At 43.6% G+C, this 20,180-nt stretch overlaps 2 protein-coding genes across 2 annotated transcripts in view; one reads left to right on the top strand and one right to left on the bottom strand.

Annotated features, from left to right (window-relative positions):
• Positions 1-17,805, top strand: part of flrt1b (fibronectin leucine rich transmembrane protein 1b) — a 46,079-nt gene extending 28,274 nt beyond the window's left edge. The window contains exons 2-3 of the mRNA XM_086105904.1: positions 8,415-9,235; positions 12,844-17,805. Of these exons, the coding sequence (XP_085962030.1) occupies positions 12,859-15,054 (2,196 nt within the window). The 5' untranslated portion in view covers positions 8,415-9,235; positions 12,844-12,858 and the 3' untranslated portion in view covers positions 15,055-17,805. The remainder of the gene's footprint in view (positions 1-8,414; positions 9,236-12,843) is intronic.
• Positions 1-20,180, bottom strand: part of macrod1 (mono-ADP ribosylhydrolase 1) — a 147,517-nt gene that overhangs the window by 93,104 nt on the left and 34,233 nt on the right.

Raw genomic sequence — 20,180 nt, 5'->3', positions numbered from 1 at the left:
TCGTGTTTAAAAAAAGAAAATAAAACAAAGCAGGTCATCGTTAACCTACGGCGATGTGCGACTGCGTCACCGGACGTTGTTTGCGCTCAGCAACTCAACTCAAATGTATTTAAAGAGCACTTTCAAACAGCCATCGCTGCGCACAAAGTGCTGTACGTGGAGCAACTAACATATACAACGGTAAAGAAAAGCAACAAATCAGTAAGTCAGCAGTTTGCAGTTGCGGCTTGTGATCCGAGTCGTTGCGCTACAATATCTTTTATCATTGTCATTATTCTCATTCAGAGTTTGTTTTGTACAATTCGCATAGGGGACGGGCTGCAAATGTGCATCGTGCGCCTCAGCGTCAGGCGATTGCTCATCATGGCATGCGTGTGGACGCGCGTGCGCAGTAACGGGTCGATCACGGGAGATTCGGTTGATCGAAAACTAGATCTTCGGTCATAAATGTTTGGCCACCCCTGCTACCTAATGCCTAATATGATATTAAATATATCCCCCCCCCCCCCCTCCAAAAAAATGTGTGTGTGTGTGTGTGTGTATATATTTATTTATTTATTTTTGGGGGGGGGGGGTCAACTCGCTGTCGTCAAGGGGTAGATTACAATCTGGAGAATTCCTATTTCCAGGTCAGTGTTGTGTAAAAGACATAAACGTTGACCGTAGTTGTGCCATAGAAGCAGTCTGTGTGCGTCTGGGCCTTCAATGGCATCATGTTGTTGGGCCTTCGGTCCGACTCGTCCCGAGTGAATTCATTTCAATTTGCCTCACTGGCTTCAAGACGCTATTGTTCAACAATCAACGATACAGAATTGTCATGATTTGAAATGATTCGTATAATCAGTTGCTACGCCCACCACTAATATCCATGTAGCGAACATGAGAAAACTTACAGAAAATGTCTTTCATATGAAGCATACCTAATTGCGGAATTGCAATAAGTCGATTGAAAATATACTTACCCGGTGCAATGAAAAGCGCACATAACCTCTTTTTACAGGGGCGACGTTCACCACTAAGTATTTTATAATACATGGCTTTTAATGAAAGTACAAGCGCGCATTTATGCAAGACCATGACGTGACGAATGCGTGTGAATTGAAATCAGCATTATGAATATTTTAATGATGAATGCACGCACTTCATTTTCACCCGTGTGTACCGTCGCAAGTTCAAATACACACACTCTGAATTATAGACACATGCGAGTGAACACAAACTGTTTGCGAGGCGAGCATCTGTGCTGCCGCAGACTTCGCTAAACCGCAAGCGCGCGTTTAAATGCGCACACGTGTGCGCAGTGAGCACACGTGGCCAATTTTAATGAGAGTGTTCATTTTAAGAGATGGCGCCTGCAGGTGAAATAATTGCCAGCATTCGGTCCCGACGGCTGCTTGGATCGCTCTCGAGCCGCTCGTCTTCATGGGCCGCGCCGGGCGGCGACGGCCCCACCCGTCGCCCCGACTGCCGTTCTTAACTGCCGCTCGGCTGCGGACGGCCGCCGCGTGCTGCTAAGATGCGGCCGTTATATGCGTGAGCACACATTGTAGACGCCGATTTGTGCATTAATACTAAAAACACACAGACGCGTAGCGAGCCAAAGGCCAGGAGAGAACAATAGGCCCGGGCTGACGATGGGGCTCCTAGGAATTCTCCTCCCTGTTTTAATATTCGGCAGAGCGCATGTGGAGAGAGTGTGCGTCAGCGGGGACGCGTGCTCATCAACCTCGCTAACATCGAGGTTAGACAGCCCCATGATTACAAAGTGCTCACAATTCGGTCCCACTATTAATCCCGAGCTCCTACTCCCCTCGCTTCCTGTCTCCTCGCTCCCGACAGAGCGAGCACACTGCCAAGTATCACAGCTGTCACTTTTCTTTGCTCTCTATTTTTCCCCACAGCCTGATGGAGCAAAGCTTTGATGGAAATTGACTTCTGATTCGGTTCATTTCTCCGACGCCGTCTATGAATTTGTTTCAAAACGGCGCTAATGCAAATAGAAGGCCATCTTGAGGAGATTATAGGAGGAGGCAGATTGTGCTTTGAGTATTTTACTCACGCCGGGCTTGCGCCTTCTTTGAATGTGTCAACTTTTCTGCAATAATCATAAAAAAAAAAACATCAAAAAAAGAAAAGAGGTTCTGAAGTTTTGTGACAGAAACAGATGAGTAAATCCCAACATCTCGGTGGCAGTGAACTACATTGAATGGAGTCAAAGAGCTTCATTTTGAAAGAAGTCGAGCTTTCCTGTCAGTTTGTGGCATTTAATTGCAATTAGAAAGCCTTTTAAGTGGGCGTGTCTATTACTCAATTACCTATTTTTGCTAATACCGACCGGACTTGGTCCAAAGTAGATTATATCACATAATTGCAAATGAACTCGGACGCCTTGTCCGAAATGATGCTCCCTGATTGTTTAATTGGCGTCTTAGTGAAATGATGACTTCAGCTCAACAATCTGACTTTTGTTTGAAGCTCTCAAGTTGAACGTTTGCGAATTACGAGGCATCTGTCTCGACGCTTTGTCGTGATCATTTTTTAAAAAGCAGACTGTTACTGCAGACTCGCATAGAAATAAGATCCAGGAGGAAAGGGTGCATCAAAGATGTTTGAAATGTTTGGGATGTCACGTTTAAAAAACAAACAAACTAGTGCGACTTGTAGACTACAAGGCAGAAGTGGCTTACACAAGATTGCCCGCAAAAGATAACGTACACATCGATAGCTGATTCAATAGTCAACCACCACTAGTTGAACGTAGCGTTGACATGCCCCAAAGGTGGTAAATGGTAGAAGCGGCAGCCGCCGGTCGCTTTCAATCGCTTTATTGATCAAACGGTCATAAAATAAAAACGCAATAAGCACATTCATAAACGAGCTGCGTGGCCGCAACTGGTACCCAGGGAATCGTTGTGCAGACTGGCTCACGGTTAACCAGTTAACAGCCAGCTGTTAACTGTTAATTCACTCACCGGGCCAAACTATGCCTCGTCAGGCCACATACATTCACGGTCACGGATACTAAATGTAGAACGCGAGGATAGTGACCGCGCGTGGACCTCCACCTCACATGCATATTTTGTATTCATCTTTTGTTTTCAAAATAGTTCTTGATCCGATTACTCAAATAATTGACGGCATAATTGCCGATGGATTCGTAAAAATATGTATCGGCCCCGGCCCTACTGTCGATGTCGTTCTTAGGTGAGAATTTTAGCTTCACGTGTATTCAGTATTGTGCTAGGCAAGGAAAGAGGGAAAACAACGGATGGGAGAAAGCACGACGAATGTCACATAGTGCGAGTAGGTTACGTGGACCGTCACACACAAGCAGAGTGATTTGTGTCCCCCTCAGCAATGAGATGCTCTCTTTTATACAGGACAAAACAAGTTAAACAAAGGACCGGTGGGCGGGGGTAACTCGTGACGAGTGATCGGTGTGAGAGGATATTGCCGGCAACACTTGAGAAAAATAGCACAAAGGCCATTTTACATTTTCCTCCTATTGCTTCGTCAAATCCAAGTGAATCTATGCCACAATGCATCTTGATTATTGCTTCAAGCCCATCATTGTTTGCAGCATTTTAATATCGGGACAACTGACAAAAGCTATCTTTCTGTAATACGTCAAATGATTTCGGTCCAATCGAGAGACATTCGGGCTTTTTTTTTTTTTTGGTCATGAAGTGAATACAAATATCTGCCTTTCATTCGGTGTATGTTGTTAGTTCTTCTTTTTTATTTCTTCGAAAAAGAAGCCGATTTCACCTTTTCCCCTCTACCGCATGAGCATAGAGATTTATAGACGAGCGTTGTCTGATAATATACAAGATAGCTTCTCCAAAAGCCTGGAGTTACCACTTGCGGCGTGATGTGACACCAAAGTGTCAGAGATCTCTCCAGGCTTCTTGCAACTTTTAGCGACAAGTTGTTTTCACTTCTACCAAGATTCTTAGCTTTTTCCTCTCAAATCCCTTGTCTGATTCACGCTGCCTAAAGCGACGCATATTATCCGGGCCAAAATTGACTCTTCGTTGCTGTTCACGCATGGCAAATGAAGGTCATGAGAACCCCACAGGGATCATTGATACGGTGGATTATCGAAGGTCATTCAAGAATAGTGGTCAACCTTCAATCGGTATGGCCTTTGAGACAATTTTCCCAGCAAATGAAGCAAAAATAATAATAAATTAAAATCTACTGTCACTGTCTGTCGATTAGAAATAATTTGACTGTGCAGGTCATTTTACAGTGAGTATAGTATCGTATCATATCGTAATCTGGGCTCTTAGGGAGACTTAACATGTTTTTCTCACTTCCTCACACATTCTGAAAACGTGCTTCTTAGGTTACTTCCAGACTCCAAACTGTCCACCGGTGTGATTTTTTTAAAATAAATAGTATCAGGAAGGCGACACTGTACAAGCACCTCACACATTTCAGTACATCCACAACATAAGTGGAAATGGAGCAAACCACAGGTAATCGTGAAAAACTCGTGTGTGTGTGTGTGTGTGTGTGAATATGAGGCTCGAGCCTCATGTCTTAACTCACTTCTTAGGATATGAAGTCGATGCGAGTCATGGGCTTGTTTCAGAGTCTGAAGGTATGACGACTGCGACCAAAGATTTTGCCATTTCATGACATTGCTGTTTTGCAATTACAGCTCTAAACTGTATTATTATGAAATGTTTGCATAAACACAATAAAAACTACTTTCTCCCAAAATGAGTAGCTAATTATCTGCTCTTTTCCACATCGTAAAAGTAGTATTAGAACAGAAAGAGCTGATGTTAGCCATCCGACTGAGCTTTCTATCTGCCTCGGTTTCAAGTCTAGTGTATTTATTTTACCAACTGTAGTCACAGCAACTCCCGTGGCTGGATGAACCCGTTCCTTTCAAGACAACGTTACGAACCATTTTAATAATTGATTAATCTGTCACTTTTGGGGAACCTGATGTCATCCCTTGCCTGAAAAACAGGTACCGCTAATTATTTCAAGACGACCGCATAAACAATTTCAGAAAATAAGCAAACACGGTGGGGGTTTTTTTGCTGAATCACAATGATACTGGAATCTGTCTGCTTTCCCCGAGAATGACATAAATCGGATATTTACTGTTGAAACGGCTGAAATTCAAAGATTTGGACAAATTAAGGTTAAACGGGGACTACGAATGATTAATCAAGCAAAATAGTTCATATGAGTGAAGGGCAGCGCTCTGGTAGATTCTGATGTGATATATTTTACTATGGTGCTACCACGCTTGCCTCTCTTCGAAGCAAGTTTCACATACCCTTTCTCTTTGATACCGCGGTACCCCCCAAACAATAAATCCCCAAAGAGCTGACTTTTTCGACAAAGGGAAAAGTCGTCACATTTACTGTCCGCACCAGCAAGGTCAAATTCCGAACCGTGCAACCTTTGCTATTTTCGCTTTTTGAGATTCACCCGGCATCTAAAGGACATCAGGAGATTGAATTGTTTCAAGTCGCGATTTGGAAGATTGACGGATGGAGAACTTGGACGGATTTGTCAGTGTTTAATGCGGAAGAGGTGAAAAGCACAAAGCCCCGTCTGTGATTATTGACATCGTTTCACTACTCCCAAAGCCAGTCGTCAAGCGGATATGCTTGCACTTGTTTTGCATTCCGTTTCATGTCGGGGCGGTTTTCATGACACGCGTTCACTGTGCTCTGTGCATACAGAACAAATCTGTTTACAATGCCGCAAATGAGTTCTCACCCCTGGCTTATTTGATAAAAAGGATCATTTACCACGTCACACGCAACTCTAACTACTCCTGTAAACAGTGCAGTAATTTTACCGCATTCCTTTCCATTTGAGGCAGCAACCAGAGTTGGGTTCAAAGATGAAAACATTTCCAGACATACGCAGGCTGACCGAGTTCCTCTGAGCACGTGTGTCCTTTGAAAATGAAAACGAGAGCAGCTTTATTTGTCTCGATTTTTGCGTTTCAGCAAACGGCGCGATAATGTCCCGGTTGGTTATGTATTCTACTTATTCCGGGATGGAGTGAGCAGGCGAGCGAGCGCAGCGGAGCAGTTAATGGCCTTGATGAGTTTGTCTCTGTACACTCTGTATTCCTGATGAGGACTTTGTCTTGGTAAAGCCAGTGTTCATCTGGGAGCTGGACTCCGCACTCAAGGTGCAAACACTTAGCAAGTGGTGCTTAATGAAACCTCCAATGCTTTGTTTAAATTTAATAAATAAATAAATAAATAAGGTGCGCAGAGCTATAAAACATGGCTTCCTTAATGGGGTCGCTTGCACACACCGGGAATTATGTGCTGCGTAGATAAAGGCTTGACCTTCAGGAAGTATTTTCACAATGGACTTTATTTCCACTATAATCAGATCAGAAGGGGATAATTATTGGTCCCGTGATTTTTAGGTACGGTTCATTGTTTTAAGAATGAAACTTGCTGGCATTGGGACACTGAAACGAAAGCTTCCGTTTTCCCTTTGGTCCTCATTTAACGGGGCATCTACAGTCATGTCTCGAGTGATGGTATTTTCCATAACTGACAAGAAAAGTAAATTCAGTCCCATTAGCGTTAAATCGTGTGGGTTTTAAACCAGTTGAATACTGCATTACTGCTTTGGCATTGTGAAAGGATGATGTTCGTCATTTGGATCCTAATTTTTGCGGGATGCACTGCACTATTAGCAGCAAGTGACTGGGAGTGCAAGCAGGCATCCCATCATTTAATGAGTGTCATGAGCCAGAAATATTGAGAGCTCCTGTGTCCAACAGTTTTAGTTTGATCTTCCCCTAAACTGCAGTTAATGAACTGGCCCAGAACCAATGCAAAAGGCTGACATTTACGCATCCTCATCACGTAGCCCCGTCTCACTAATTAAATTTGATTCACTCAGACGTTCTCTTGGTTTTCTTGGTTGGTCTCTTTTCAGGCTGAACTGCAAACAAGATTTCAGATAATATTTTTACTCTTGTTTGTCGTGTTTTTTATGCAGATATCATATATACTGTATATGTACATATATAAATTATATATATACTGTATATATATATATATATATATCTTAGAGCTGTCAGTTTAAGGCATTTTTATTGGCATTAATTTAAATGAATTTTAACGGGATAAAAAATTTTCTCACGAGATTAACGCGGCACACATCACAGCGGATGTGACGTTGCTCTATAAATAAACCGGAAACAAAACAACAAGCGCACTGCAGAGGTCCACGCCCATGTCTGTTTTGCCAGCCACGGTAGTGCGAGACACCGAAAACGGATACTTAAAGAGTTTATGAATGGAAAGTTTACTTTTAAAAAGTTGCCAGGTAGTTCCACTGACAAGACCAAAGTTACCTGTATGCTTTGCAGTCGTAAACTGAGCTGTCATCATAGCACGTCGAGTCGGAAATACCACTTAATGGCCAAGCACACAGCTGATGTGAGTACTCCGGCCCCTCGTCTAAGGCGGACAGCTATGGATCATTTCAAAGTGAAGAAAATGGAGAACACGACGAAGTACAAATTTGCTGAAGCCATAGCGAAATGTATGGCTACTGCATGCAAGCCTGTCAACATTGTCCACAGCTCGACTCGAGCTGAAATCATTCGCATTGCATCTCACGACTGTGAGTGTGAGCGTGGATGGTTGGGGAGGTCGAGTTAAAGACAGTGAGATGGTGGAAAGAAAAGCCATCGGGTCCAGGAAGTATTTGTTATTGTTAGATTCAGATGAGCATGGACGTTGCATTGCTAAAATGGCTATAAAACGGACCTTTGGATGTCAAGCAGCTAAGACAAGAAGAGCTCTGAGAGGGTAGGAAGTGAGGGTAAAAGTGATCAAAATGAAAGACCGAGCAAGCAAAATTAAAGACATTATCCAAGAAATTGATGTAAGTGAAAGTGAATGCTGATCGTAAATTTCGCAATTTCTTTCCCTTTTTTTCTTTCTCCAATGACAATATGAAGTGTCAAATAAGCGTGTGCTCATACTTATGCACTTTTGAAATAAAAATAAAGAGTACACATACGATTGTGTGGGGTTATACACATACGTTTGTGTGTGTGTGTGTGTGTGTGTGTGTGTGTGTGTGTGTGTGTGTGTGTTCATCTGGGATCAAATTTGCTACAGTGAAAAACCCCCGGTTGTGAAAAATTTCTTGCTGCAAACATGATTTCGTTGTAGAGGACTTTCACTGTAGATAGATACATAGATAGATAGATATACACACACAGAATAGAATGATTGAGATTAAGAGCTGCAATTCATAACACTGAATCACTAATTCCCTGACTGATTCCGATCATTGAGTACATTAATTAAGGGTATGTTTGGAACTAGATCTACAACAGACTGTACAATCACTTCAAACAATAAGTGTAAATAGTGTGCTCTTCTTTGTCCTTCCAGGCAACATAACAAGCTGCTGGAGCAAGCATCAGTGAAGTCACCTTCAGCATACCAGGAAGAACAGTTCTACAGACCTGTGGGAGACTTTTTTACCCTGGACTGGCCCTCAATGCCCTGAATAGAGTGGACTAGTTTGAACAGCAAGGCAGAAACTGAAGGAAAGGTGTTGAAAACAACATTCTGTGAAAGGCATCACTGGGAAAAAAAAAATCTGTAGAAGACTGAGTTTTCTATTGAAAATCCTTTTTTGGGACATTTATACAAAAACCAGAGGACACCTTGAAAAGGGTCTTTGGTCCAATACTTTTTTTTTTTTTTTTTGCATGACCTGCTGCTCACGTGAGCATCCTGGAATGTCTTTGAGTTCAGAAAAGGACCTTAGAGTCTAACACCTGATTTGGGACTGTCTGGCCAAACTGTCGCCTTTTGGTGTTGGAGGAGTGTTTTCTGAATTAGGCCTGTGGATGCTTGGTGAGGATGACTTGAGTTGGCAGGCCTAGCATCCCCCTTATTCACAGATAGAGCGAGAGAGCCCGGCAGTATGAAAACACAGCTCACGAATGTGCCATGCTGGTGTTGCGACTGAAGCCCTGTAGTAAAGACCATCATTATCCCTATCATCATTTGTCCAAGCTGAGGAAGATCCCACGGCCTCAAGAAACTAGACTACATATCTGAACGGCTGGAGGAAGACAAAGCGCCGATACCCCCTGCGACGACATCCTCAGTCACTCAAGCAAAACCAACTAAAATTCCTTTCAACCGGTTCCTCACAGAGAAATACACAACTGCGGCAGAAGTTAAAGACAAGTACTGAACAGGTTAGCAAGCCCTATGAAATCATACCTAAGGTCGTAATGCCACTTGCACACACTTTTAGTCATCCTCTCACACGCACGCACTATCTTGCGTTTGACTGCAAAAGGGCTTTCTCTAAGAAGTGATTCCATCCATCCACTTTGTAAGTGGTATGCCGCAGTCGACAACATTTGAATTGAATTGCTTTTATTGTCATTACACGTTCGTGCAACGAAAATTTCACTTAACAGGCACGCTCTGCACAAGAAACATGAAAAACAATAACGAACACGGAATACAGTGCAAAGGGCCTGCCGGTACTCGCTGTGTGATGCGCCCCGAGATCTAAAGGGATATTGATACGGAGTAAAGTCCATTTCATCTTCCCAAAAAAAGCCTCACGAAACACTTGTCAATCGGGTTTTTCGAATAAATTAGTCAAATGAAAGTGAACAAGAGATCTGGGCCAAATAAATGAGCTGCAGTTGATTGATTAAAACGGAGTATGTGCGATTCAACAGTTGAAGGGGGAAATGTGAGAAGATATGCAGGAGGTAAGCTGGGCTGCCACGGGCTAGTGAAAACAGATATGGGAGGGTGGGGGGAGCGTAAATATTGCAACACAATTCTGAGGCTCTTTATGAAGATGCGTTAGCAAAATTTTTCAAAAGTAAAGCTCAAAAAGGAGAACTGTTATCGTGTCGAATTAAAGCATATGCCTATTAATATTCGTAGACCGTTCCCAATATGTTTTTCTCCTTTCAGAGTCCATTTTGTGCCCATATGTTCCTTTTAAATTCTGGCAACGCTTGTAATGCTGAAATGGAAAATGAAAATTCCATTCGGAGAAAAACCAAAGAAAGAAAACAAAGACTGGGTCCAGATCAAATTACATGGTATACGGTCTGTTTCTTAACCACTGCGTACAAGCCTATGGCGGACTATCAGTGAGCTAATCCTCCTCTGACACGAACATAACATGTCACAAAATAATGTACAAAAAAATGTTATATGACTATGGTCATGTCCACACTGCAGCGTGTGACGCCCAATTCGGATTTTTTGTGAAATCGTCTCGTTTTATGGACTCATTCACATTAGAAAAACAAATGGTATTTAGAATGTGAACGGAAGGCATCCGTGATGTGATGCGCATGCACACAAAGCACGTCAAGTGACTCGTGGCACAGTGTTTATGGAAGTAAATATGGTCCCACGTGTAGAGGGTCGTCTCAGATCGACAGAGGAGCAAGTCGGGAGGTAGAAATATTTGGGGGAAATGAGACCATGCTTTTTGATCTCTTCGTTTCATGGAGACATCTGCTAAAGTTGACATCATGTCATTTCCGGGTGTAACGGATGAACCGTCTGCATGGCTGAATTACTACTATCGCCGCAAAGGTCAACTTTACGCTTTATGTTTCAAGTGGGATTAAATTAAAGTAAAATATGAGGTCAACACCGTTACTAAAAACAACTTTGCAGATTCACGGACAATTGTCAGTGGTATCCCAGACAAATAGTCTTCCCCTCCTACGTGGTGCCCATATTGGGCACTACAAATCAGATAAACCAGACTTCTCAGTCCGCGCCTGTGGCCACCCCGATGCATCTCTCTGACCAGTGTGGTGTTTTGTCACCCTAGGCACCCTTCTGAAAATTCCTGGCTACGCCCCTACCCTACACATCAACTACTCACAATCACTCATACTAATTATGAGTTCCTTTCTCGCAGTTCTTTCCAGCCATCCCCCCTCTCCTCATGCGACTGACAGAGCTGCTCTCCATCTGCCTCCTTTCCGCATTTCCATCCGTCCCTTCTCATCCACCACAAACCCCCAACCCACCCCTCTGTCTGTTGTATTGTTGCCTTGTCTCGTTCACTTTGCATGGATTTTGACTGCAGCTAAGGGGCAAGTTTGCATCTAGCAAGTTAGAGTTTGTATACTAGCCCATGCATGCAGGCGCATTTGGTCAGAAAGGAAAGGGGGGGAAAATACTTGCCCGAAGTGGATTTGTTTATCAAATGTGCTGTCAAATCATATAAAAAACATATACGGCCTGAGGAAAAGAAAATGAAAGGACTCAAATGAGGCGAGGCCACTCTGTAATCAACACAACTTTTACCACTGTATGTTATTCATTGTCTATAAATAGTTCACTCACAGCGAGTGGAATTGAGAGCAGATAATTATTTTGGGGTTTTTTTTCCTGTTATGTATCGTAGTGCTCACTTGCACACATCATAAAACAATAATATAGGACTGCAGTCATGTTGCATTACATTTCAGGATATTTCAGGCCAGAATAATTCACCGACATTTCACAAACAATAGAGAAACTAAGACAAGATGTGCATTATTATGCATGCCGGCTTTCACTGAGACAATAGTATGTGAAAGCTTTATGATCGCTTCCTTAGTTTGTGTGAGCATTTCTCCAATCACGATGCAATTCAGCCTTTCGATTGCTCCTTTTCATTGGGGGGTTTGATGTAGTGCTGCGACACCCAGGTCATTACGTCCGTTGTCTTCACAGCTACCAACAGAACTGCGTGCAATTCATCCGATTTCCTCCTCCCAATCATTTCACCATTTTAGTTTCATGTCACTCTCTCCATTTCGGTTAATCTCTGTCACTGTCCAATTTTCTCCATCCCTGTCATCCATTTGGTTTCCCTGATTCTCGTAATCTTCTTCAGCCAATCACTCCACCTCACATCTCTCGCTGTGTTAAATTGCCCATTGGTCTTGTGCTCGGTTGCGCTGACCCAAATAATAATGGACAGTCTCTGCGAAGTATGTTTCACGATTCAATCCCCAGAACGACTGCTTGAAGTAAGAGGAAAAACTTTACATCTAGTAACAGTTGACTGCATTTACGTCAAGCGATTCAAGAAAGGCGGATCACCAACACGAGCGCTTTAAAAAACGTCTCCTCTTCATTGTGTTTTGGCCGTTAAAATGTATGAAAATCTCTCTTTAGGTCACTAACAATGCCACTGTTAGCTGTTTGCTTTGTTTGGCAGGAGACCCTATTTTGCGGCTTACACTTTGTATGACATCATACCCTCTCGAAATTATTAGGCATCTGGTGTACTGTAATACCCTCGGATGTAAGAAAGGAGATCCACAGTCACCGATGCACCTTTCAGACGTTTCTTGAACGCCAGCAGAATAGTAAAGGAATAAAGGTGAATACACTCACACAGAAACTGCTTTCAGCCACAGCTCACGCCGAGACGCAGGCACTCCTACGCAGACTTGTCGACGTCACAAGCCACTTAAAGGCGCATTCCTAAAACAGACACTACAATACGTACAGCGTTTTCTACACAGTTTGAGCGCTTAAGCTTTTTGGTGTTTAAAAATGCAAAACAAGAAAGTGTGTTTAAAAGTGATTCAGGGTTTGTACCTACATGTTTAAAGTGTGGAGGAAGGAAAAACCTTTTTTTTTAAAGGGGAAGTCAACCCAAAATATTTCTTCAGAATAATCTGTTCTCCGTGTTGTAAAATGCAAGTGGGAATAGTCTTTCGATAAAACGCCTTATATAATACAGTATTGACAGTACAGTCCTCACTGAGACTTTGCAGCAGTTTTAAAACAGTTTCACATTTCTGTTTCCCATCAGGAGCTGGGCACCAACATGGCAACCGAAAGTCTTGCGGAGCTTCGCGATTGGCTCTTCTTGCTCCTGCTGTGCCTCACTTTATTGGCTGAGGTGCTGGAACTGGCTGCAGCTGCGATTGCCTTGGAGACGGGTGAGGGAGATGAGGGAATTGTTTGCCCCTCAGTCTGCCGCTGCGATGAGGGTTTTGTCTACTGCAATGACCGCGGACTCAGTCTAATTCCTCCTCTACCGTTGACGGCCGCCATCCTCTACCTGCAAAGCAACCGGCTGAGTAACGCTGGCCTGCCTCCGTCACTGGAGCGCAGCACTTCCATACGAGTTATTTACCTGTATGCCAACCAGTTGGATGAATTCCCTATACACCTTCCGCCGTCGTTACGAGAGCTCCATTTGCAGGATAACAACATACGAATGTTACCACGATCATCTCTGGCCAAGTTACCACTACTGGAGCGTTTACACTTGGATGATAATTCAATATCTACAGTGAGCATACAGGAGCGTGCTTTTTCTGGGACTCCACGGCTCAGACTGCTGTTTCTCTCTCGGAACCACTTGTCGAGCATCCCTGCAGGCTTGCCTGCATCCTTGGAGGAGCTGCGATTAGACGACAACAGAATCAACACCATCCCCACGCATGCCTTCCGAGGGCTCTCCTCCTTACGACGCTTGGTTCTGGACGGGAATCTGCTCGCCAACACACGCATTGCAGATGACACCTTTTCTCGCCTCTCCAATCTGACGGAGCTGTCACTAGTCCGAAATGCCTTGCAGTCCCCTCCGGTCAACCTCCCATCAGCTCATCTTGTTCGGCTCCATTTACAGGACAATGGGATGACTCACATACCACGAGGGGCTCTGGATGGAATGCGACGGCTCCAGAAGCTAGACCTATCAGGAAATAATCTGACCAGTCTGCCCCGAGGGCTTCTTAAGGATGCAGATAGTCTGGAGTTGCTGCTGCTGCGAGGAAACCCCTGGTACTGTAGTTGCAGTCTTCGCTGGCTCCACGCATGGCTTCGTAGCTGGGGGGCAGCTGTAACAGTCAGGGGTTTGACCTGTCAGGGGCCCGAGGCGGTGAAGGGCCAGTCCCTTAAAGACCTCACCTATCTAATGGAACAGTGCGAAGGACCTCCAGCTGGTCCGGCCATTGGAGTCGGGGGAAATCCATCAGAAAAGAACGAAGGAGGTGACGATAGTGTTGGAGGGGGCGGGCAAGGTGTATCCCATGGCAGCACCACCACTAACTCTTTGTTGGGCCCCACGCAAGGTTCCCTGTTCACACTCCGAGCCAAACGGCCAGGTCTGGTTATGCCTCTTCCTGCAGGGGGAGAGGGACATGTAACCGGAGGGGCCTTAGAGTTGACTGTGAAAGCTCTCTCTTCGGACAGTGTTCTGGTTAGCTGGTTGTGCCCGCAGCCGGCACCGTCGTTCCGTCTATCGTGGCTGAGGTTAGGTACCAGTGCGGCACTCGGCTCCATCACAGAGACTCTTGTTCCTGGAGAGAGGAGGCAGTACCATCTCACCCAACTCACACCACGCTCGCATTATCTCATTTGCCTGCTGCCATTACGCCAGGAGACCTTTCTCGGCTCCAACATGGGGACAGCTCGCGTTGGCGGGGTTGAAATGAACACTAAAGATTCGACTCCAGCCTGTGCTCAGATAGAAACTGGAGAGGCTGTAGTGAACTCCAGGGGAGAGGGGTCAAATAAGGACACGCAAGACTCTGAGCTATCAGCCTTGCCGTTGGCAGGGATCATTGGGGGAGCCACAGCGTTAGTAAGCCTGCTGCTCATCTTTGGTATTTTTTGCTGGTATGGACAAAGACCAAGTTACAAGTCAGGGGACTCAAATTCCTACAACAGAGGCCGAGGAGCAAAAAATTACGACGACTATGTAGAGTCGGGCACCAAGAAAGACAATTCCATCTTAGAGATCAGAGCCCCTCCTACAGGCTTCCAGATGACGGCCATGGCACATCAGCCCCTGCAGCCCAAACTGGAGGATGTCACCTACATCCACACCATTTTCCCCTCTTCTTCTTCTTCTTCTTCTTCCCATGCAAACGGGACATACAGGAGCAGCCACAGAGCCGGCAGCCTCAATGGCACCATCCTTAGCCAAACCAGCCACCATCATGTCACTTATGGTACCAACCGTGGCTACAGAGAGGGCGGCATTCCCGACATAGATTATGCCTACACGTGATAACCCAGGGCCACACTCCCTGAGCCTTGAATGCCTGGCGCCATTTCTATGATGACGACCCTGTGGCCGCTGGCCATTTTGTCCTTGGTTTCCAAAGTACCCTTTGTGCCTCAGCTGGTTCAAGTCTGATATGTTTGCTAAGTAGAAGAGACTGTTGTCAGCCATGTTGATCGGATCTTGCTATTGCGTGACCGAAGTAATTGTCCTGCTCTACTGTACTCTACTTCTGTAACACACTTTTTACAGTGGGCCCTTCTATCAGAGCTATTTATATATGGTTACATTTTTCTCTTTTGGCTATCTCTGTGTCTTTCAAAAGTGCTGTTCTTCATACACAGTAACTTATTTGGGGTTGATATACTAGGTTTAGCTGATGTACAAGGAGATATATTTATAATACACAGGAAAGGCAATTAATGTGTGTATAGATAGCTCCCATATGTTCCAACCAACTGTACGCTCTTTGCTGTGTCGATGACGGGATGACAGAGGGAGAAATTGACGGTTGTTATAACCCACAGATGACAGTAAATCGCGGTTGACATGAAAATACGTGTTTCAAGCACCCCCCTCCCCATCTTTTCCCCTGGATTAATTCACCCAATTTAATTGTTCCTCCTTCCTGCCTCTTTGTTTTGAGCCGAGGCGCTTTCATTTCTCTCGTCTTTTGTGGTTCCGTGAGTAGAGGACGACTTTGTTCTCGCCAAAGGAGCTGACAGCAGTGATAAGACTTCTGACAAAGACATGAGACACAAACCGCCACATGGGGAGACTAATGAGTGCGGGAGAGAGAGCAAGAGGAGAGAGAGTCAGTGTGATGGATGGATAGATGTTTAGATGGGAAGAGCAAACATGAAGAACAGAAGAGAGTGAATCCTGCTGTTTTAGGAATGAGATTGAAAGAATTAGTTTAACGCAGAGTAGGTGCAGAGGAGGCGCGTAGGAGGAAGAAGATAAGTTAAAAAGGCTCCGTTACAACATAGGTGTAAGTCAAAACATGGCTAGATATCTGAAGGAAGGTGCGTCAGAACCCCGTCCCATCAATGTGACTACTGGGGACGGCATGGCGTGGTTGCCTCTCAATCCAGAGGTTGGGGGTTCAAACTCCAGCCATTGTGACCTTGCCAAAGTGGCCTAAGCACGATATTGAACCCGCAGTTACTCCTGACGCTGCGTCATCAGAAGGTAAATGAGGAAACCGTGTAAAGGGCTTTGAGTACCAAAGATAGAAAAGCGCTTTTTAAGTGACAGCCCATTTACCATTTACTACTACACAAAGTGAAGCTCCAAAAGATATGACGGGGACTCTTATTCCTCGTATGTGATGACGTAATAACTACAGTTATCTTGAACGATTGGACATGGAATAGATTAGTCCAGATGGGGGGGATATTCTGTCTCCCATTCTGAAATGAGGAAGACCCACACATTAGAAACACATCAGCTGTCGAATTACTAAGATTTCGCATTATCAAGTCAACCTCAATAATGACACAAAAGAAACCAAGTCATGCATCTTAGACTCTTAATTTAGTAACTCAAATTATACGACCGAGACCGAGTTTAAATAACAGAAACAAACCTTTAAGAACCTCATCATTTTCTGATGGAAATTAAAAGTAGCAGCGTTCTAATTACACGGCAAAATTGGATTTATTAACAATATAATCAGTGTCTTTTAAACCCATATGAGAACGTATGGTTAAAATGATTTTATTTATTGTGTCATTAATAATTTTGGGATTTGGGAATTTCTCCATTGCGAGACTAATAAAGGTTTTCTTATCTTATCTTATTATACTGTCACAGAAAAAAGTCACATTTAGTCTTAAATATATGGATAAAATTAATAGTTTTATAGCAACAGTTGAAGTACACAGGATTCCTTATTTATTTATTTTTTTTGTCAATCTTATAACTGTCAAAAATAAGGCCCGATATCGATACCTGGTATTTCTGTGTGGTCCTACAACTAACTCCTTTGTACAATAGCAAATTTGAAAAAGTTCCACAATTGAAAATCTTCTGATGCATGTGTCTATTCTCGATTTAAAAAAAAATATATATATATAACAAGATGTCATCAAATATAGCATAGACGCATAGATAAAGGCGAAATAATTTGTTTGGACTTTTTGACTCAGCGGGGTATTTGATATCAGTTGCCACCTTGTGTGAGATGAACTAGATGGAACGACACAGTTGACTCAGAGCCTATCGTCCAGTTTGAGTAGCCTTCAAGCAGCAAAGATACACGAGGGGATGTTTTGACAACAGGGACAACAGGCTGACCGCCACACTGTGCACTTCAACATACACGGCAAGAGAGCAGGGAGGGTGCCAGCTGCTTTCCAAATGCCCTCGCCGGTATATTCTAAGGGAGGAGGAACAGTTGTGCAGCAATGTTGGCAGAGCTACTGGGTTGTTTTAATTTGATTTTTTAATGTATGTGCTTGTTTTGCGGTTTCTATTTAATAGCACTCTGGCTACCTTCCACTCTGTACAAATCGTTATTCCTTGAAAAAAATAAATGTCACCCCCGATGTGATGATGAGAACGCTGTTATGTATAAAAATGGGTGCAAAATTCTATTTCAGTTATTTGTCCGTTGTCTTTTTTTTCTACACGAACAAATAAAGACCGAATAAAGAGAGGGGTGATTTCGACGAGCTCATTGTGTATAGGACATGCGGTGCGTGTGTGGGAGGAGGGTCATTAAAACCAAGAGACAGCCGAATATCTCACTTGGCGGGCAAAAAAGAAAAAAGAAGAAAGATATGCAAAGCCAAGATTATTTGTATGATTTGTGCCGAGACGTAATGGACCTTATTATGACACACACTGGACGAATGCATCAACGGATACATGTGGCCGTTCAGTTTGCAAGAAAACCGCAAAACAATTAGCAGGCATATCCATCTTAATGCTGACACATTTGTGCGTCAAAGCACACCAGAAAGTGTGCGCATTTGTTCAGATGCCATTTATGGTCCTGAGTGAAGACGCCGAGTCGCACTCAAGTGAGTGCAAATTCCTGCCTGTTGAATGGATCGATGTGAGGGATGTATGACTGCATCTTGGTGTGAATGCTTGTGAACGGCGTGTCTGGATGGGAAATGTGTGTGGTCTGATGATGGAGATGAAAAACAAGAATTGACTGTACAAACTGAGATTACAAGATGAAATACAGTATTTCCAAGCATATATAGAGTGGCTCTAAAAAAGAAATGGAAAAAGGTCTACACAACAAATACAGGTTTTGTCATACAAAAAAATGATCAAGCTAAATTATTTCAAAGCTTTTCCCACCATGAATGGAACTGGGAAAAAAAAACATTCTAGAGAGTTGTAATGTCAGGATGTAAAAAGAGTGCACCAGTTACAATAGTTTGGGTTTGTTAATTATAGTTTCTTTTTATTTCATTTTGATTTGATGAAATGGGATTTTTTAAAAATGTAATTGATGTCATTTTGTCAGTTTTTAGGATGTACAGTACACTAGATGAACCCCAAGACACTTTATTTGTCATAGTTAAATATAATACTCAGACCAACTAAGTGAAATTGCATACTCTTTTGTGGCACACCAGATGATCTCTCAAGGCACACCGGTTGAGAGAGGTTTAACTGGTTTAACTTAAAACGTATGGGGGGAGAGGACAAAAAAAACAATTCACTTCATACCATACCCAATATCAAAGGCAGGGAGTTAGGGCAACGAATGTACCTCCCACCAAGTAAGCAAAAATGAAAATAAATGTTTTTCATTTCGAAAAAAAAAAAAGGTAACATTCCAAAGTGCATAGTCCAAAGTGACCTGCAGCGATTGAGGGTGGGGTCGGATGGTGTGTGGGAAGAACGCCGTCTGTTCACGATTCGATTCCCTTTGTGAGTCGACGGGTGTTTAGCATTCTTGCTGGATTTAGGACAGATGCTCGTGAACCGCTTCCCCAGATGGCGGAGGCGAAAACAGATTGCGAGGATGGGAGGACGGCGGCGGCGGCCATCGTTAATGACTCTGGAGGCTCTGCAAAGACATCGGCAACAATACACGTCCGGTATGGCGAGGTCTTGCAATGTATCGCCGCTCTGCCTTTTAGTGGATGTTGTTTGCTTGCTTTGGGGTTAATGGACCGTGAAGCCGCACTTGGATTTCTACGGTGGCCGCGCAGAAGGTCAGGTGGAATAGGGGAAATGGCCTTGAAAAACTCTGGAGAGGATGAAGTCTTTTTAACAGCACGGCCAAGGGTCATATGGTATGTGTGCACTCGGTATGTTGATGTTTATAAACCGCCGATGCGCCACTGAAGGGAAACATCGTATTAACGCATCTTGCTAGCCTTTGAGCCATTCTTTCGTTGAGATTGTTTTCATTGGCGTCAGTCTTCATATATTGTAAACGGGTCATTTTCATAAAATTTGATCACTATCAGTGAAGACATCCATAACCCATTGAATTTTCTTTTGAAAATCCATTCATTTTTCCGACATACTGTAAATATCGGAGTTATTGGCAATTCGTATCATTCAAATGGTAATAAGTGTTTGGAAGAAAAAATTTTTTTCACCCTTCTGAAGATCAGAATTCAATTGTTGAATATAAAGAATTTTCTTCTTATTAGAATGCTTGTTTCCATAAAAACGACACAAATGCATCTTAGTGTCTTAATTCTTTCCATTTCGAATAGTCGCAGAAAAGTCTCAATGGACTTCACATGCCCACAGATGACAAATATGAATCACATCCCCAAAAATTAAGCAGATTCATATTCTCCCGCAGACAAAGAGATGACAGACTTCTTTTGTTTTTGTTCCTTTTTGCCCGTGCCGGGAGTCGGCGGCTCACGGCCGACCAACAATGCAACATTTTAAGGTGAAGGATCGGCATTTGACCAGTGTCGTCTTCAAACATCAAATCAAGTTTTAGGAGATTCTGATCCAAATTGAAATGAAGCAATTTCATGTGCTCAGAGGCCCATATCGCATCAGATGTGGTTGTAATTGCTTGATCTTACTGAGACTTTTTGTGCTTTTGTCATTTGGCTCTCCACTTCTATTAGCAGTCAGAGATGCAGAGCAGCCTCTCCGCCAAAAGGGCGAGGACCCGGGTGAGGTGTACGTATCCA

The sequence above is a fragment of the Hippocampus guttulatus genome, chromosome 2 (assembly GCF_054856545.1).
Source record: "Hippocampus guttulatus isolate MCC_2025c chromosome 2, RoL_Hgut_1.0, whole genome shotgun sequence".
NCBI classification, from domain to species: domain Eukaryota; kingdom Metazoa; phylum Chordata; class Actinopteri; order Syngnathiformes; family Syngnathidae; genus Hippocampus; species Hippocampus guttulatus.
This window is presented reverse-complemented; position numbering and strand designations above follow the sequence as displayed.